At 47.1% G+C, this 18,478-nt stretch overlaps 3 protein-coding genes across 3 annotated transcripts; 1 reads left to right on the top strand and 2 right to left on the bottom strand.

The window, feature by feature from the left end:
• Nucleotides 1-64: 64 nt before the first annotated feature.
• Nucleotides 65-4,635, bottom strand: bckdha (branched chain keto acid dehydrogenase E1 subunit alpha). Its single transcript, XM_076146024.1, has 8 exons — nt 4,318-4,635; nt 3,018-3,194; nt 2,732-2,818; nt 2,546-2,654; nt 2,288-2,449; nt 1,949-2,155; nt 1,719-1,860; nt 65-1,016 (listed from the first exon to the last, which is right to left on the bottom strand). Exons 1-8 carry the CDS (start codon nt 4,429-4,431, stop codon nt 674-676), a joined length of 1,341 nt encoding a protein of 446 aa, XP_076002139.1. The 5' UTR covers nt 4,432-4,635; the 3' UTR covers nt 65-673.
• A 384-nt stretch (nt 4,636-5,019) lies between these two features.
• On the top strand, nt 5,020-7,874 carry exosc5 (exosome component 5). Its single transcript, XM_076146027.1, has 6 exons — nt 5,020-5,548; nt 6,131-6,244; nt 6,594-6,715; nt 6,802-6,942; nt 7,373-7,462; nt 7,731-7,874. Exons 1-6 carry the CDS (start codon nt 5,452-5,454, stop codon nt 7,824-7,826), a joined length of 660 nt encoding a protein of 219 aa, XP_076002142.1. The 5' UTR covers nt 5,020-5,451; the 3' UTR covers nt 7,827-7,874.
• A 311-nt stretch (nt 7,875-8,185) lies between these two features.
• On the bottom strand, nt 8,186-14,485 carry tmem91 (transmembrane protein 91). The gene is made up of 3 exons (XM_076146026.1): nt 14,021-14,485; nt 12,068-12,214; nt 8,186-10,801 (listed from the first exon to the last, which is right to left on the bottom strand). The coding sequence occupies exons 1-3, from the start codon at nt 14,483-14,485 to the stop codon at nt 10,646-10,648; spliced, it is 768 nt and encodes a 255-aa protein (XP_076002141.1). The 3' UTR covers nt 8,186-10,645.
• Nucleotides 14,486-18,478: the final 3,993 nt, after the last annotated feature.

Raw genomic sequence — 18,478 nt, 5'->3', positions numbered from 1 at the left:
TTCTTTATTTCAAAAATCATGGCCACACAAAGTTCCACTTTTTTTTTCTTTTTTTTGCCACAAAACACCAAACATGTAACAGAGTAATGTGAGGGAGGAGCTACAGGGTTTGTTCTATTGTGTAACAGCATCTGCCACACAGCACACACACAGGCCCATGCTAATGTGGGTTTGTGTGCTAGAAGCCTTTTTTAAAAATGGAGAAATTGTTCCCAAAACAAACATTTAAACAAACAAAAGGAAACCATGTTAGAAACCCGGCCTGGCTCTGACAGCTGCAGCAGCTCCATCACTCCCAGGCCTCTCTCTCTTTATTGCTGTCCTATGTTATGTTGTGTTACTGGGTTTAAACTGAATTCACCGCTTCGTGCGCATTGGAAAACAAACCTGTCGTGATTGCTAAACAGAGGTGTGGTTACAACTTTTAACAGTTTACAGATTCTAACAACTTAAGGCACGGCACCCCGAGGCATGAAGCAGATCCCTTGTCACCTTGCCCGCCCCCTCGCTCGCTCTCTCTCTCTCTCTCTCTCTCTCTCTCGCCCTGCCCCTCCCCGGGCGTACAGAAAAGACGTGGGATGTAATCAAATGTATTTGTGTTATGCGTACAGTAACTGTGCAGTAGTCTAACCCCATCTGAAGAACCCGTTCACCGCGCAGGCCGGCGCCCGTGTTATTTCTCGTACACGTCGAGGGGGTAGTGCTCTTTGTACTGCTGCACGTGCCGCCACAGCGACTCCCTCTGCTTGTTCAGGCTGGGGATCATCTCCTCGTACACGTCGGTGAACATCAGGTCGGGGTTGGGCTTCTGGCGCTTCTCGGCCTTCTCGAACGCCTCCATCACCATCTTGCGGGACTGCTTCCTCCAGCTCCTCTCGTCGTCCTCGCTCCACCAGCTGCGCGCCGTCATGTAGTGCCTCAGCCTGGAGATGGGGTGGTCCTGCTTGTCCCAGTAGTTCACCTCGTCCACCGAGCGGTAGGCTGAGCTGTCGTCGCTCGTGCTGTGGTGACCGATTCTGAGGGGCGAAACGGACAATTTCAAAGTCAAATAACAGAGACGCTCCAGTGCATCGCAGCTCTCCTCATCCTGCGCTGTTCCTCCAATCGCTTCCAAACTCGCCAAATCCATTTCTGTTGTCTTTCACCTGTCCAATCCATAACAATAACCTGCACTGTTTGTCATATCGATCACTTCTCTTGTTCCTCACCTGTGAAGACTCACTACTATGAACTACTATTGTAGTTACAGATGACAATATCCCATCATAATGTCATGTCACTTTGATCCTTTGTTTGTATTCTTTACTTTACAAAGCTGCCAACTTTCCACATTCTATCTCCTGGTAGATATTGGATAGTCTTTATTAGAATGCAACTGTTTGACATTCTGCTCAGGTTACACAAACACTCCTCTGAGCTTCTCTAAGTGTCTGTGGCTGGTGGAGGAGCTTCTGGTTGTCAGTGGTGCTCCAACCATCATTCATTACATTTCCATACCATGGAAATGGCTTCTAAACGGCACGCAGAGGCTTCCAGACTCTTGACCCTCGTATTCAAACGCAGCTTTTTCTGCCTCTCTGGTTTCAGTTGTGTCACAGGTTTGTCTGGCTCTAATTCAAGAGGTAAAGCTCAACCAGCCGCAGAGATAACGTGAGGACCATTAGACTGCTAGCCAACAGATGAATCAAAGGTCTTCAATCGCCCAAACATCAACCAACCTGTAGGTCATGGCCTCGATGAGGAAGGGCTGATTCTCCGCCACGGCTCTGCGGCGAGCTTCTTTCGTCGCGTTGTACACAGCGAACACGTCGTTACCGTCTACGCGGATGGACAGCATGCCGTATCCTGGGCCACGGGCAGCTGTGGGGTCGAGCAGAGACAGGAAGTGAGACAAGCTTGGCTCCTTCAAGGTGAATCTGACAGAGTGACCCTCATGCAGCGTTCTTACCGATGCCGTCGCCTCTGTACTGCTCGTTGGTCGGCGTGGAGATGGCGTAGCCGTTGTTGCGGCAGAAGAAGATCATCGGGCACTCCAGGGTGGCGGAGAAGTTGAAGCCGGCGTGAGCGTCTCCTTCGCTGGCCGCCCCCTCGCCAAAGTAACAGATGACGGCGCGGTTCATGTTCTCTCTCTTGATGGCGTATGCAGCGCCGGTGGCTGAAACAAACATCAGGCATTAACAGACAGCTACGGTCTGACTCACACTGGACTCTCACGGCTGATTACGTTTGATAATACGAGTCCACACTCCTTTGAGAGTTTCAAAGCAGTTTTCAGACACACGCTCACCCTGGGGGATCTGCGTGGCCAGAGGGGAGCTGATGGTGACAAAGTTCAGGTCTTTAGAGCCGTAGTGGACGGGCATCTGCCGGCCTTTGCCGAGATCGTCGGCGTTGGCGTAGCACTGAGCCATGAAGTGATCCAGAGAGAAACCGCGATACATCAGCACACCTGAGGGCGGAGGACACGTCAGCACATCTACTGACTACACCGCCAAACAAGCTTTCAAAAATGAAACTTTGATGTAAACACGTTGGTCTCCATTACCGGCCTCTCTGTATTGACCGAAGACCATGTCGCTTGGGTCCAGAGCGGCGGCGCTGCCAATGTGCGTCCCCTCCTCGCCGTAGTTGGTCATGTAGAAGGAGATTCGCCCCTTTAACAGGAAACAAAAGCTTAGAAAAACTTCTTTGCTTTGACGTGGAAACAGGAACCAGAGACAGGCGGACAGACCTGTCGCTGTGACTCATACAGAATGCGATCCATTGTGTTCAGCATTGTCATCTTCTGGTAAAAGTTCAACACGGTCTCTTTGGAGAGCTGGAAGGAAGTAAAGAGTCAGTCACAGATCATGAAGTGTATCTTGTGTGATTGTGCAACTCTTGATCGTTCTTCTTCCCCTGATTGTCGTTTCAAACCCAAACTACGTGAACAACAGGAGCTAATTGTCTCTCTTTCCAGGCCTCATCTGTTCTGAGTGGGATATTGAACCAGAGGCAGGTGGGCAGGATGATGGTACCTGAGGGTCTTGTGAGGGGTTGATGATGTTGCCCTGCCTGTCCATCACCCGGTAGATTGGGATCCCAGAGATGACGTTGGGCTCGATGAACTCCAGCTGATCCACAAACTCGGCCGAGGCTCCGGGGAACTGTGGCTTCTCCAGCGTGGAGTCAAAGGGCTGCTGCTGGTGCACGGCCTGCAGGGCCACACACAAAAGATCAGGTTTCTCTTAATGATGAGGATCACCAGGGAAACAAGAAGGAAGAAACGGCACGCACAAGAACACTTAGAGGCTCTAATATGCAGATATATGACACGTAGATTAATGAAAGGCAGTCACGCAAGGTAATGAGCAGGAAAACCTGTTTAGTTTTGCAATGTCATTCAATGACAATTCATTCCTGTATGTTTGATGGGAAGTTCATTAGATTATGAATGAATTAATGAATGAATCTGTCTGTCTTCAGATTGGCCACAAAGGTAAACACACCTCGTGATATTTAATAAAAGACTCATTTGATTTAGAACACAACATTTGCCTTTCCTACAATGGTGATGTGATGGTGATAAACGTATCCTTGGCAGCGGGCAAAAGAGCTTAGTGGAGCAGATAACACAGGTCACGGTGTAGCGTCTTACTTTGTGACTAAAGCAGTCGGTGTCTCTTTCTATGACCAAACTATTAAAACCAATGACTTTGGGAAGAGTTGCACTAAAAAATAGGCTTAATTTCAAACAATATCATTCTTGAGCTGGATTCAGAAGGCTGTTCTCGTTTATGTTGTTAATTTATTGGGAAAATATTGGATTCATAACGTAAATATTTGAGAATATATCCCGAGTTTTCCTCTTTATCTTCCTGTTGTATACATTCTGGTCTTTCATCTGTATTTACTGATGATATGTTCTTTCTCTCTGTTGAGCTGCTGTTTGCTCTTCAGTTTGATATGAGTCTGTGTTTGTTCTTGTTTCATTGTTTTTATGTTTGCAGTAGAAAGCGGAACTACCCTCTGCACACCCCTCCGTCTGACCAATCAGAACGCTGCTAGCTAAAGAGCGACCCGTCTCAAGTACCAAATACTCAAATACAATCTGATACACAAGCAGTGTCCACCTATACGCGCAATAATGGGATTATAAGTATCGTCCTTATGTGTTCTTATGAATCATGCAACAACTTCTAATTGACTGCAGGAGAAACAATATGTCAATGATAGCTGTGGTAGGCTAAGCTAACAACCCATCGCGAGACCTGAAGAAGTCAAGCGACCTTTCCTGTTTAGTTACGTTAGCTAGCTAGCTTGCATTCCAGGACTCACACAGACTTTGAAGCCTCTCTGGAGCCTGGACGCCTTCAGTCCGGCTGTCCGGCGCGCAGCCTGGAAGCACAGCCCGTACAGTTTGTTCATGCTGCTCACAGTCGCCATTTGCATAGTGTGTCAACTGTCTCTGCCGGGACAGCTGCTTCACTGCCGGTAAAGCTGCTTCACTGCCGGGACAGTAAGACCCAGGAAGAAGGAGAAAATTAAACAACCGGCGGCGCTTTGAAATCTGCAACCTGCAATACACACACACTGCGCTCAGCCTGCAAACAGCTGCGTCAAGCTCCTAGTGTTACACACAGGGACATCCGGTCAAGCTGCCAGAATAAAACTAACATTCAAGGAGTCAGTGATCTTCAGTCGTCCTCTCACCATTATGCTCAGAATACAGTGACCAATGTACAATTATACGAGTTCATATATTCACTTACATGTTCATACATGCTTATAGACCCTCACATTTATATAGATTTGTTTTAAATAATGATAATAGTAATAATAATAATAATAATAATAATAATAATAATAACAATTGGGCGGGGCACAGATCTGGGGATGGAGGAGTGACATTGATTTATATTTGATTCCAGAAAAGTCTAGAAAAGAAAATGTAAACAATTCTTTTAAAGATAAAAATCACGTGTGTTTTGAGGAGGATTGGACATTTTATCCCACACAATACAATAAACTATTTAATCTTTTTTTATTTCTGTACTTCACACACCATTTTTCTAAGGTATAACGTTTGATTTTGTGAATATTTACATTATGTTCCACTGGCACGTTTTGGTTGTCAATAAACGAAATAAATCTTTATTTTACGCGCTAGTTTTTTCTCCACCCCAGATTCGACACAAGGATGTTATTGCTCAATCGCTCTCTGGTGACACCGACATTTCTTACTTCTTCCACTGCTTTAAACGAACATGTGGGTAAACTTGTCCATTCGTACTACATAACCCTCACTCCTGCTTCCATTCTGTGTAAACTCGAGTATTCGTAAGCTTTGTTCGCTTCCGGGACGGTTCTCCTTCAGTTGCATTGGCTACAGTCTCGTCATCAGTAAGCGCATCAAAACACGGAGCTGTGCGTCATACACCTGCGTCAGGCTCTTTTCAGTGGGACAGCGTGATGGAGGTCTGCGGCTCCACCGGCGTTTCTCTGCGCTCCTTTGGTTGTGAACAGACGTTACTGTCCAGACCAGACGGCTCGGCCTCCTTCACTCAAGGTAAGAGGGCGGAATGGGAGAAGACATCAGAGGGAGCGGCCCGGAGCCTGCAGGGGGGGCCGCCATTGCGCCCAAACACACACAAACACACACACCCGTGGGCTCCGTGAAACTACGAATAAACTTCGAATTAATATAAATATAGAAGAACTTAACAAGTAAAAAGTAGGCAGAATACTGACATTTGTTTTAAAATGGATCACTGTTTCCATAATTGAATCTGTTCCATCCTGTTTTAAAGAACTCCTCTCCTTGGTTAGAGTTAGTTTATTATTTTATTAAGTATTCAGAGGGTCTTTGTTTGTTGATCAGGTATATATTTCAAATACGTCCTGAGCCAATATCTTACTTACTTACTTAATAGTGGAATTCTGGTTTTGTTGTGGCAGCAATCCTTGAATCCTTCCATCAGTCAGAGAAGCTTCATGTGCAGTGATCACAGCTCCTCTGTCCTCACGTAGACTCTATTGACTTGTTGGTGTCGATTCTCTGCCTGACTCATCTGGACAAGGCATCGTTTCCATACCTGTATCATTCATGTACTTCCTGTCCAATCATGCCCTCTTGTGTTCCTTTCTGAAGGAGACTCCAGCGTGTTGGCCGGTGTGTACGGACCTGCTGAGGTGAAAGTCAGCAAGGAGATCTACGACCGAGCCACTTTAGAGGTGGTGGTCCAGCCCAAAGTGGGTCTGCCAAGTAAGACTGGTTTGGCGTTTCCTCTCGTCTGAGCCCTGGTTTTTGTAGTAAACAACACAGTGAAGGACTTACAGCTGCTTTCTTAAGAATACATCAATCTGAATTACAGGGAAATGTGTTTAAAAGACACAATAAATTTTCCTCTTGATGTACTGGAAAACTTGGGAAACTTTCTTACAGAGAACTTGAAAGTTTGCTGTGAACATTGGAGATTGAAGGAGCAAATAACAGAAACGTGTGCCGTCTGTCTCTATGCAGAAGCTGCTTTACCTCTACACACCACAAGGGGGCGGTACGAGATCTATGTCTCTGAAGCTCAATTGTTGTGCATTTTGTTGTTGTTCTCTAGGTGTCAGGGAGCGATCCCAGGAGCAGTGTGTGCGGGAAACATGCGAGGCGTCTCTGCTGTCTTCACTTCACCCTCGCTCCTCGCTCACTCTCATCCTCCAAGTGCTGCATGATGACGGCTCCGTATCCTTCACACAGATTCTATGCAGGTATAGCGTTGAAAGTGACCCAGCGTGTGTTGCCGGTGTGATTCCTTAGCTGCGTTCCAGCTCTTGTCCTGCTTCCTGAACGCGGCCTGCATGGCTCTCATGGACGCCGGCCTGCCGATGAGCTGCCTGTTCTGTGGAGTGACCTGTGCCATCGACTCAGAGGGTCAAACCATCGTAGATCCCACCGCCACTCAGGAGAAGGTAAAGCCCAGGCGTCAGCTTGTGGGCAGTGGTGGTCAAATGGACTCTTTATCCCCCATTATGCTCACCGTCACACACACTCGCTCACTTTCCATTAACTGACAACGAGGACGATTTATGGATCAGGTCATGTCAAGGAAGTGCTGCGGCGCTCGGTCACAAAGCTCATCAAGGAGCTCCTGCACTGTACTTTGGGATCAAACTATGGCGGTGAATAAACTCCTTAAAGGGACATTCACTGATTTCTGATGTCTTAGTTCCATTTAGGTTTATTTTAAAACCTGAAACACACAGAAACTTCTAATTTTAATAGTGTAATTTTCCCTCCACACAGTCTCTTTTGCACAACAATGTTAGACATTTGTGTTCAACCTTTCAGCCCCGTTTGAATCCTTGCTGAATGTATTCTGTTCCTGTTTCTGCTCATCAGGAGAGTCGAGCTCTGATGACCTTTGCTATTGACAGCACAGATTACAGAGTCATGATGACGTCAACCAAAGGATCGTTCTCACTTCCTGAGGTAAAATGAATATGGATGTGGTGCTGTGTGTGTGTGTGTGTGTGTGTGTGTGTGTGTGTGTGTGTGTGTGTGTGTGTGTGTGTGTGTGTGTGTGTGTGTGTGTGTGTGTGTGTGTGTGTGTGTGTGTGTGTGTGTGTGTGTCTCATAACTTGAATGTCCCACATCTGGAGTGTGAAGGCAGGAGTCTTCCTCAGCTCTGATGATGACTGAGATATTTATAGTATAGAGTTTTTGAGGAGGATCTCATTCAGTCTTTGCTCTTCCACAGCTGCAGCAGTGCATCTCAGTCAGTCAGAAAGCTTCAGAGAAGATCTTCCAGTTCTACAGAGACTCTGTCAGGAGGCGATACTCCAAAACCCTCTGATGAAGAAGAAGAAGAAGAGGCTCCATTCCTTTTGTCTTTTTTTAGAAATGTCTTAAAAAAAACCCTCATAAATATTGATATTGTAATAAAAAAATCAGAAAAGACTTTGAGCTACATGTGCTTCAGTTGTTTGCGTGAAGGAGCCTTTTCCTTCATCTTCATCACAAGCAACCAGGAGCCATTTTAAAAGATGCCACCACGTTTATTAGAACTCAGAATGACTCAGAACACGAAGCAGTGCAGAGGAAACAAGGGAACCAGTTCAAAAACAAAGATAGCAATCATCAACGCGGCTCTGAGAGACGGAAAATCACATCAACATAAGGGTCGGAGGGACTAACGTACGTCTTCATCTTGATGGTTTCAAGTTTTCAGGGTCACATCAGACTGGAAGTGCTGTGAGTGTGCGACATGAAGGAATCAAAGGGTTAAACCAGTGCATTTATTGTTTTTGTTTCATATTTACACGTCATTTCATACACTTGGAAAGTACAGAATATCCCATCTGTAATAAAACACAACCTTTGACCTTTTCACAAGAGCTGTGCACTCGCCTTCAGTTATTATGAGAATAAATGAGACGGAACGGAGCGGCGTCCATCTCACCTCAGTGTGACTTTAGGGTAACGTGCCTCCTTAGGCTGGACAGACACTACGAGTTTAGTGTTTGTGTAAGTTACATGTTAACTCTCAGTATCCCGCTGCCTCTTCGCTTTCTGATGCTCCGGCTCACACTGAATGTTTGCACCGAAACCTCCCATCAGTTTTGTCCACTGTCATTTCTGCTATGAAGCATCAGTCTATCAGTTTGTAAGACTCCAACTTGTGGCCTGGAGCACCTCTCTCCTCTCATGTGTACTGTGTACTGTGTGTGTGTGTGTGTGTGTGTGTGTGTGTGTGTGTGTGTGCCATCCAACGACTCTAAATTCAGACAGGTGCGACCAAATGAGGTGTAGATTGGGTTTACGTAAACTCTTAAAGTGTCTGTCCGTGTTTACGGACGTCCAGGTTCAGCTCCATGCTTTTGTACACGAGGACATGTCCGTCATCTGGTCTGAACAGATCCACTGATGTTTATCTAGGACCTGATGAAGTTCTCCTGTCCTGATGTATAAAACCATAGATGTAAAATGGGCTTATGTCCCTTCTGGTCTGACTGTATTGTATGTTTGATTGTTTAGGATTGTCAGAACAGTGTGTGTGGACTCAGTGATCAGCTGACTGCAGTCAGATCTCCCAGGTTTGCCGAGCCCTTCGTCTGGTTGGATTGATCATAATGGATTCTCCGCTCAGTCTTGATACAACACTGATATTGCAGAACACAACAAATTAGTAATCAATAGTTAGTCATCCAGTTCTGTGTTCTATAAAACTATACATCTAAATAGAAAACGTACAGATTTCTTAGTTTTAACCTTGCCGTCTTTTTTTAAACATCATTTTTAATGGGGCTTCCCTCGTCCTGCATGTTGTTTATGGCACATGTACGCTCAATACAAATACGTCCAGAGGGTTTTATATCAACAAAGCTCTTATTGCGTTAATTCAAGACCACATGAAGGAATTAATGGAAGCTTGAAGTGCAAACTAAACCCATGCAGAGCTCTGGAGCTTGAACTTTAACTGAGTCATGCATCAGATGGCTGAGCTCTGGACGTCTGCATTATTCTTCACCACACAAACTAACTTACAGAAGTTCTGTTCGATATGAGATGCACAGTAAAGGGTTTGGATCCTGGTCCTGGAGAGGAAAGTGCCAGCATCTATATGTGGAGGATCATGGAGTATAGCACCACGTTCGCTTATATTAATGCCACAACTCAAACACGGATCATCCTCACATGGTATCTTTTGGCACAAACGCACCTCAATGTAGGCGACATCATTTCTTAGTCCCTCCTTCCTGTGTTTCTGCAGAGACACACAGTATTAAACTGAACCAACCTGCATTTCCTTTCAAAACTCTCAAAACTTTTTTTTTTTTTTTTAAATGAACTTTCAAATATTATAAAGACACAAAAACGTTATCGGTCCACGTGGCAGAAACAAATCACACAAAGAGAAGAAGGTAACATGGAAGCATAGAGTCCAGGAGGTGCTGATGGGTTGGTCTGCATGTTTGAGTCCTTCAGTCTGGGCCCTCTTCTTCATGGAGCCCAGGTGATCCCCCTGGGACAGTGCTGTCCCATGGCGAGGTCCATCAGGATTGATCTCCCATTGTGTCCTTGCTTTGACCTTCTTCCAAATCGGAAGCCATCGCCATGCACGTGATATGGCTCCTTCCATCAGACTGGCCTGGACGCTCCTCCTCTTCCTCCTCCTTCTTCTTCATCAATCCTGTGTTTAGTGACGGCGGTGATATCTACACATCTGCGTTTGTCGCTGTTCTGTTGTTGTTTTTTTTAACTACAGTAATGCTTCACATGTGATGAGAATCCACCAACTACCTATAAAATGAGGACCTAGATGATAATTCAAGGGTGTCGGGTGAACGTGAGATAAATCACACACAGATTAAATCTACACTGAGTGATATTGGATGACTTCTTCTTCAATGAGTGTCCTTAATGTGCGTCCTCTGAGTGACTCCTCATTAGCGCTGAGTTATGTCCTCCTCCATTCAGAGGCCATTGTGATCTCTGCTCAGCGCTCCGCTTCACTCTGCTTCTCCATCACGGCGGTGTGGGTGGAACATGAACGCAGGCAGGGTCCAGGGGGAGACGGAGGGGGGTTAGTCTACATGTCCAGGTGATATGTAGGTGTGTTATGGAATGCATGTCGGTCTGCGTTTGTGTCTTTCCTCGTGCAGGCGCTTGCTTTTAGGGCGGTTTCCCAGACAGGTAGGAAATGAGCGCGGCGATGGCGCAGATGTAAGTGATGATGCCGAACACGATGGAGAGCACGGAGAGCCACAGGGCCTGACGGGAGGCGGTGTTGGCTCCCTGGAAGTCCCCCTGAGCCGACGCCTTGTTGGTCTGAGAGACGGGGGAGAGGAGAGAGAGAGGGAGGGAGGGAGGAAGAGGAGAGAGGGAAAGAGGAGAGGAGAGGTTAGTCATCATCACTGTCTTCCGCTCTCTCCAATCACATGCTGAACTCATATTATGCTCCATCTCTGAATCTCCCTCAGTGTTTGTGCCTCCTTCATCACTCCCTCCCCTCCCTCCCTCCCCCTTGCTCCCCTCTGCCTCCCGTCCTTGTCTTTGACTCTGACCCCTCTTTTGGGTGGCACTCAACCGTATTGGAAATCTATCACCTTGAGGCTGCTTGTTATGGCTCTAATTAAACTGTAACAAAGGCTATTGATCTGATCAGAAGGTCTGTGCATCTCGCCAGTTCGCCTCCAGAAACGTTAATGGGATTTCTTTTCTCCCTCCGCCCCCTGCACTCCTGTTGGGGGGCTTTTCCTCCACGCCGGCCCTAATGGTGACTGATGAGATGGCGACTGTGGAGCATTCACCCTCTTTTCCTTTTGACCTGCTCCATATTTCCACCACATTTACTCTAAGAATCATTTATAATCTGAGCAACGTTGACGCTCACTGAGTTTAACAGCCGTCCGGCCCCTCCACCTCTTTCCAAACTGCTGGAGGAAAGCGAGACGCTGATGTTTGTAACATGCTGACATTGTGTTTATGAGTCGGTACCTTGTTCTAGCTGCGTTCGCAGGATGCTCGGTGTTGTATTGATTTTTAATTCCTTTACAAAATGTGCTGCCCTGTGAGCTCGGGTGCTATTTTCTCTGCCGCCTCTGGTTTATTGGTGCTATTTTCCTTTCTCTGTTACTTGCAGATTAATTGTTGAAACGTCAGAAACGACCTGCATAACAAACACACAGCTCAATGTGAGTGAGGAGAGACAATGCAAACTGGAGAAATTGTTCTGGAAAGAACGAGTGCACTGCTGAAAATGTATAGATTTGATTGTAACATGATGTAACTGTCTGCAAAGACTGAGCCCGACCTCGTCTGGTGGGACCTTGTCCTCTGTCCAGCTTTATGCCGGCGCCATAATCCTGTAAATCTACACGAGCGTAATCCCTCTAACCTCTGAGCTAATTCTATAATGGCCACACTTGTGCGGCACATAAAGCGGCAGAGGACCTGCTGTTGGTTTAGCACCCAAACAGACACACACAATCACACTCGGCTTTCTGTGCAACACGCAAAGGTCGCCGTCGGCCTTGAACTACGGCGGCAGGTTCACTGTTGTCAGCTCAGGCGGGCGGTGTGTGGTGCACTTACCTTCTGTGACAGGTAGAAGGCGGCGATGCCCAGCGGCCAGAAGCAGCAGAGCATGGAGAAGAAGGCCAGTCCCAGGTAGTCCTGAGGGATCATCAGGGGGAAGTTGGTCTCGCTGTCCGTGTCACTGAACTCATCACTGGAGGAGTCCTGGGAACAGACACACACAGGCGCAGGAAGTCAACAGTTAAGACATCAACGATTACAGTCAACATCATCAGCTGTTCAGATGTAGATCCGGTCTCCACCTACAGTCAGATGTTTGTGCTGCTCACTGCTTCTTTAGTTACGTTACCTTATGTGTTCTCCAAAAACAAACGTTAACCTTTGTGCCGGTGCTTGTGCGTTAACGTGACGGAATGAGGTTAGTTTGGATGTGCGGGCGCTGTGCTGACTGCAGGCGCTTCATGAGTCACACACCGCTTTGAAACAGCTGCACATTCAGCCCGGCTTCCTCTCTCGCTCTGACCCTGTCACATCCTGCGCCAAGACACATTTTCCAAAGACGCTCCTGTAACATTTTTAGCACATGCCTCATACGGCAGCACCCACATGCCAAACGCCTTTCCTATCTCTGCGTCTGAGATTAACCCCTTCCGGAGCCCAGGGTTGGGACAGCAGACAAGAATCAGAAAACCTGCAGCATTGTTTTATAGCGCTTCTGTTCTGTGTCTTAGGAAACAGCGAGGCGTCAAATTTGAGCAGAACACCAAACACCTGCTCACACGCCGTCCTCCTGTGGGATCACGCAGAACCGAAACCACCAGATCCATAATCTGAAGCCGTCACGCCGCGGCTCTGTTTGACTCCTCTAACTAAGTCTGTGCTTCTAAAGTGAAGCGGAGTAGAAGCAGACACGGTGCTGTGTTCTGCTCTTTTGAGGTCACTGCAAGGTTTCCCTCCCACAGGCCTGCCTGCACCTTTACGTCACCGCACTCAGCATTCACAATGAGCCGGGGGAGAAACAACGCTTGTCGTGTGCTGCTGTTCTTTTGTCCTTGTGGAGGAAACTCATGAGGACAGTCAACTTTGCAGCAACTCCTTGTCCTTGTTTGAACCATAGGACACAAATGTATTAGCTGGTTAATCTATCGGTCGTTTCCTTTGATTAACTGATGAATCACTTTATCAAATGTGATGCATGCGTCAAACGCCTGTCACATCATTAGCCCATAAAACAATCAAACTAAGAGGCCCTCATTGCACTCATACCTCTGCCAAAGCTGAGTAGTCGTCCAATTATGACTCTGTTTCAAACAAACACGACCAAATTGATTGTGTGGGTTGGTGTGTGTGTGTGTGTGTGTGAGTTTGTGTGTCTGTCCACCTGTCCTAAATCATACAAACTAATAAGCAGCATATGAAATGATGGTAATTGGACCTTTAACTGTGCTGAAAGATGCAAAAGACTCCAAAATCTCCCAAATGAGTGTATTTATATCTCCACAGCTTTCAGACTGATGACTTGCTGTTTCTCCCAGCACATGATATGATGACTGTAAGCGTCTTACGGCTAATTTACATTTTCCCTGTAGGGTGGATTTGTTCAGTGATCTATGAACCATAGAGCCAGCATCCTCTGCTGCTGGAGTGTCATTACGTGAACCTCAGCAGGAAAGGAGCTTTACGTAATCTGACTCTCTGACAGTAAGCGTTCAGTGAATGCGTTACTCATTCCGTACGGCTATATTAAGTTCCCCGCTGCTTCCCAAACTCTGTCCCAATGAAAAGCAGACTCTCTCCTTTTAAATCCAAACCCTGCACTGTTACGTGACGGCCTGGTGGACATAAGATGATCCAATATGGGCATCAGTGTGTCTTGGTTCACGCCTCTTCCTTTGACTTTGGGCATCTACGCCACAAAAAGGAAATTCTACCAATATTCCCATCACAAGTTGTTAGTTTTACTCCATCAAATGTGAATGTAGGGGTCGTAACAGGTCCCACTGGTCTTACCTCAGAGTCTGGCAGCAGGTCGTCCTCGTCGTCCATGCTGTAGGACCCACTGTGGTAGTCCTGAGACTCGGCCAGCAGCTTCCTCTCCAGCATGGATCCCGGTCGGATATCCACAAAGGTGGTCTCCAGGTAGTCCTTGCTCAGCATAGAGTCTGTGTGGCCCCAGATGGGGGCCGGTGGGTAAAAGGAGTCCAGAGTGCGAGTCAAGGAGCATGGGTCCAGTACCTGCTGCTGCTGGAGATCAGGAGCATGTCCACAGTAGCTCCTCCATGCCAGCGGCGGGTAGGCTCGGTCCTCCTCGCACCTCACCAAGATGCCCTTAAACATCCCGCCGGGTGCTTGTCCAGGCCCGAGTCCCGCCCCTGGTCCTGACCCGGGCACCGTCCCCGTCATCATCCTTGGTGCCCCGCTGTTCTTTGGGCTGTTTTCCAGAAGAGGGTGCTCCAGCTCATCCTGATTCTCCATCCCGCTCTTTGAAGGCCAAACACACGAGGGGCCACCACATCAACAACCAAATGCAACGAGGGACTGGAGGGTTTATGCAGACGAAGTTGCTTTCTTGGCTTGACTGTTGCAGTAATAATCCATCTTTAATCTAATTCTTTGTACACCCTTAATGTGCCAGAGCTCGCTGCCTCCTGTGAGCCTCCTGTGTCATGAAGGCGCTCAACATCCTCTCATGTCACAAACTATTTTGCTCCAGTGGTTGATAGCTGGAGGTCTGGCCCATGTCTACCATTTCACATAATTGGAGGCGTCAGTCTTCATAAATATGTTAATGCAGGCTTCTTTCTGACTGGGACAATATGGAAATGTCAATTCTGATGATGGAGAACCTTAATCAGCTGGAGACGCACCAGGCAGTGGGCCCTGTGTTGTGATGTGCACTCAGGAAACCGTCTCTTGTCTCTTGCGGTAGATTAAAACTGGAGAAGGCATCAATACCTCCGCCTCAAGGATAAAAATAGTTTTAGATTGAGCTGGGTGATGATTCGTGAGTTGTGAAATAACCGTAAAGGGAGTTACAAAGATTTTCCTCGACCTTCGTGTTTGCTGCAAAGTGCACGGTGACAAACAGGGAGCAGCCCTTCACATAACTGGACTAATACACAGCAGGGAGCTGAAGCCTGAACACGCAGTCAAACTAGCTGTGCTCTGAAGTGATTGGGGCCATATTCCAAGGGCAGTTAATCAGTAAAAGCAACCAGGCTCCAGAAATGGAGTCCTATGGTGTGTGTCTGCAGGTCACCACTCCTTTGAATATGTTTGTCCCTCCATTGTTACAGCAGGAAGCCATAATAAAGCAATCAAAGCCCTCTGCTGATGATTTATGGCCTTGTGTGTGTGTTTGTGTTTGCAGCTCCTCTGGGACGTGAATGTTTAATGCCTCCTGCCCACTGTGGCTGCGTCTCATTCAGGACAGTGTGGGAGTCGGGCGTCCCTCTATCTGCTCCTCCAGAGACGACTTGTTGCAGGGCTGTAAAGAGGAGAACAAGGTCACACTCACACACTCACACACACACACACTTTACGTAGTTTAACTTTGTAGGTATGAGTCAGTATGAAGTTTGTTTTACTACGAGACAAAGCTCTGGTATACAGTTTAACTTCCAATATGCTAAATCCACAGGAGGTACATTTAAGAATAGGTAGCCATAGCAACAAGACTCCCCCCGACCCCCTCTCTATACATACACACATACATATTAGCTATGTTTACATACAGAGCAATGGTATGATATGAGTTGAACAAAGCTAGTCTGGCTAAAATGGCCTCACTGATATTAGCCGGACGATTCGGGCTGTTAACTCACATGTTAACGCATAAATGTCTTTATAACACATAATCAAGAGTTATTGTGACACTTTGAGCCTCTTCACTGATGTGACACGGGCTCAACTCAATGTAATGGGACTTTTAAGTCCTTAATGAGGTAGCTAGCACTTAGCTAAAGCTACGTCAGCAGCTGAACACGATGGATATGAGTGACGTCAAGAGAAAAATGCCATGTTTGGAGAGGAGGAGGAGGAGGAGGAGGAGGAGGAGGAGGAAACATTATGAAGTATTTAGACTCAAATAACTTCTTTTAGAAAACAGCACATAGCAGCAAGGTGAAGTGAGGCGTTTAGCTGCATCCTGCTGCGGGTTAGCTTGTATGTGGCTCAGTGCTAAAACTGCAGAACGCTCCGTCTCTGCTACATGGACACAACAGAGCGTTCCTGTTTACTGCAACGCTGCAAAATGTCAGTGTCGCAGAAACTCTGAGCGAAAATACTGTTAAAGTAACCGTCTCTTGTGTTTATAGGTCATCAGCTCGACTGGGAACTTGGCCGAGACGTTTGACTACTTGCAGCGTCATGTTGTTTCCTTTTTGTTGCTCAGTGTCTCTGTAAGTAAAGACGCATCTCTCCATTTATGTTTGACATGAATTTGGAGGTTACTTGTGAAGTGTGTGTGTGTGTGTGTGTGTGTGTGTGTGTGTGTACTGCAGCAGCTGCTTTCTGAAAGAGAAAAATCCTTAAACCTTTGGCAGGAGAGCAGAAAGTAAGATAATGTGTCATATATTTAACCCTTCCATTTCCTGTGTACGTAAGCAAATGAATGTTGGCGTGAGGAGGAATTGATTGGAGACTTGTCGGTGCCAAGTTAAAGTAAAATCACCACCATTTTGACGTAATGTGTTCCATCTAGAATCAGTGGAGCGTAGAGAGAGAGAGACGTTATTGTGAGGTGAGGAGTGAAAGAGACGCTGGAGGGCTTTTTTTATTTCTCTGCCGTCTGAATGGGAAAGTGTCAATTCAACAAACTACACTGTGTCTCATCAGTAACTATTCATTCTGAGTGCGTCACTGTCTGCAGATCGATTCACTGACTTGTAGTCGCTCCAGCGCACTGCTCGCAAACTCCTGGAGTAATTGGTGTCTTGGGGCGTGTGTGTGTGTGCGTGTGTGTGCCGTGCTGAGGGCTGCATTGTGCTCCGCACGTTGTCCCCCCTCCCCTCCACCCCCCCGCCATCCGCCCAGCCCATTATGGAGGGCGAGTACCTCTCCTGCTGAACAAAACGAATGATCGCTCAACACAGTCACTGACGTCAGCAACGCCTCACACACACACACTCACTCACACACATATCTGAGCATATGGCACATATGGTTCCTACACATGCTCAATCAGACTGATTCAGCTGTGCACGCAGGCAGGCACACACACACACACACACACACACACACACACACCTCTGGGCCCCCCCCTCTTCCGCCTGACGCAGCCTCATTACAGGAGAGATGCACTCAGCTTTATTATGTCCCCTCCACCCCTCCACCCCCACACCACACCTCCGTCCAGCCACCATAAAAATACTTCTGTCAGCTGTATTATAAGCCGGCCTCCTTTTTCTGATTCTGCAACGCTCATAAAACATCCAGTCAGGTAGAGGGACGCTGGCAAGGACGGTGCTGCAAATCACCACTGACACTTTTACAGAGACTCCTCTTCTCTGCCTCCCTGTCTGTCTCTCTTGTCATATTCACACACACACACATCCGACTCCCTACCTTTCTCACACTGCCTCTTTTTAGGCTTCTCCTCTTCGACCATGCAGCCGTATTGGAGGATCCCTTCAGTCTATGATGCCTCCATACCAGACATTAAGAGAAGTCTTGTTCTCCAGGGGTACGAATGCACAAACGCGGTGAAATGTTGCTTAGAACTGCCATCACGAAAACAGAAAACTGTTGCTACTGACTGTTACACTGATCTCCAGCCTCATCGCAGTCCTCACGACACACACTCAGCCTCTCTCTCTCTTACACACACTCTGTCACACACTCATGCACGGGGCTGGGAGTAATTGCTGTAATATTTCAGCCGATACAGATCGAGGAGATGGAGACACATTGAACAAGCGCGCGTGAAGGAAATGGCAGTGTAGCTGTAGGAAATTGAAGCCGTAAATGCACGCTGGCTTTAATAAAAAAAAAAAGAGAAGACATCTCGTAGAACAGGGATATCAGGCTGATAAGAGCCCAGCAGGCTGCCAGATACGGCAAATAGAAATGAAAACCCAAGTAGCAGTTAAATGTCCTTATTGATTTCATTTCCAAAGCCCTTTTTCTGTGTGTGTGTGTGTGGAGTGAGTGATGAGAGGGGAGAGGAAGAGCTGAGGAGAAAAGATAAGCAAGCAGGCAGGGATGTAAAGTGTGTGCGGCGCAGCCTGTGAAAGCCAAAGTAACATCATGTTCCTATGGAAACACATTCACTGTGGAGGGGGTTATTCACTGCAGGATAAATGAAGCAGAGGCTAATTTGCCGTGTCTTTGCTCTTCCTCTGCCTCGCTTGACAACTGCACGGGAGGATTCCAGTGTAACCAGGCCTCCCAGTAATGCTTCCTTACCGGCACGACGGTGGGTTCGGACGCAGACGGACGTTCCACTTCCCCAGATTTGCTCTAGAAAGT

Source organism: Genypterus blacodes, unplaced genomic scaffold (assembly GCF_046128005.1).
Source record: "Genypterus blacodes isolate CSIRO-AG114 ecotype Tasmania unplaced genomic scaffold, CSIRO-AGI_Gbla_v1 ptg000032l_1, whole genome shotgun sequence".
NCBI classification, from domain to species: Eukaryota; Metazoa; Chordata; class Actinopteri; order Ophidiiformes; family Ophidiidae; genus Genypterus; species Genypterus blacodes.
The sequence above is the reverse complement of the archived record's forward strand: the minus strand, read 5'-3'. Positions and strand labels throughout refer to the sequence as shown.

Bases quoted from the DNA above. Each gene is read 5' to 3' on its own strand.
- bckdha (XM_076146024.1), bottom strand. From the start codon at position 4,431: ATGCAAATGGCGACTGTGAGCAGCATGAACAAACTGTACGGGCTGTGC. The intron at 2,819-3,017 runs GTACCATCATCC...ACTTCCTTCCAG, and splicing joins ACCCCTCACAAGACCCTCAG to CTCTCCAAAGAGACCGTGTT. The intron at 1,017-1,718 runs GTTGGTTGATGT...TTCGCCCCTCAG, and splicing joins ATCGAGGCCATGACCTACAG to AATCGGTCACCACAGCACGA.
- tmem91 (XM_076146026.1), bottom strand. From the start codon at position 14,485: ATGGAGAATCAGGATGAGCTGGAGCACCCTCTTCTGGAAAACAGCCCA. The intron at 12,215-14,020 runs GTAAGACCAGTG...GTCTGTTCCCAG, and splicing joins ACCTGCTGCCAGACTCTGAG to GACTCCTCCAGTGATGAGTT. The intron at 10,802-12,067 runs GTAAGTGCACCA...CCCGTCTCTCAG, and splicing joins CCTTCTACCTGTCACAGAAG to ACCAACAAGGCGTCGGCTCA.
- exosc5 (XM_076146027.1), top strand. From the start codon at position 5,452: ATGGAGGTCTGCGGCTCCACCGGCGTTTCTCTGCGCTCCTTTGGTTGT. The intron at 5,549-6,130 runs GTAAGAGGGCGG...TCCTTTCTGAAG, and splicing joins CTCGGCCTCCTTCACTCAAG to GAGACTCCAGCGTGTTGGCC. The intron at 6,943-7,372 runs GTAAAGCCCAGG...TCTGCTCATCAG, and splicing joins CCACCGCCACTCAGGAGAAG to GAGAGTCGAGCTCTGATGAC.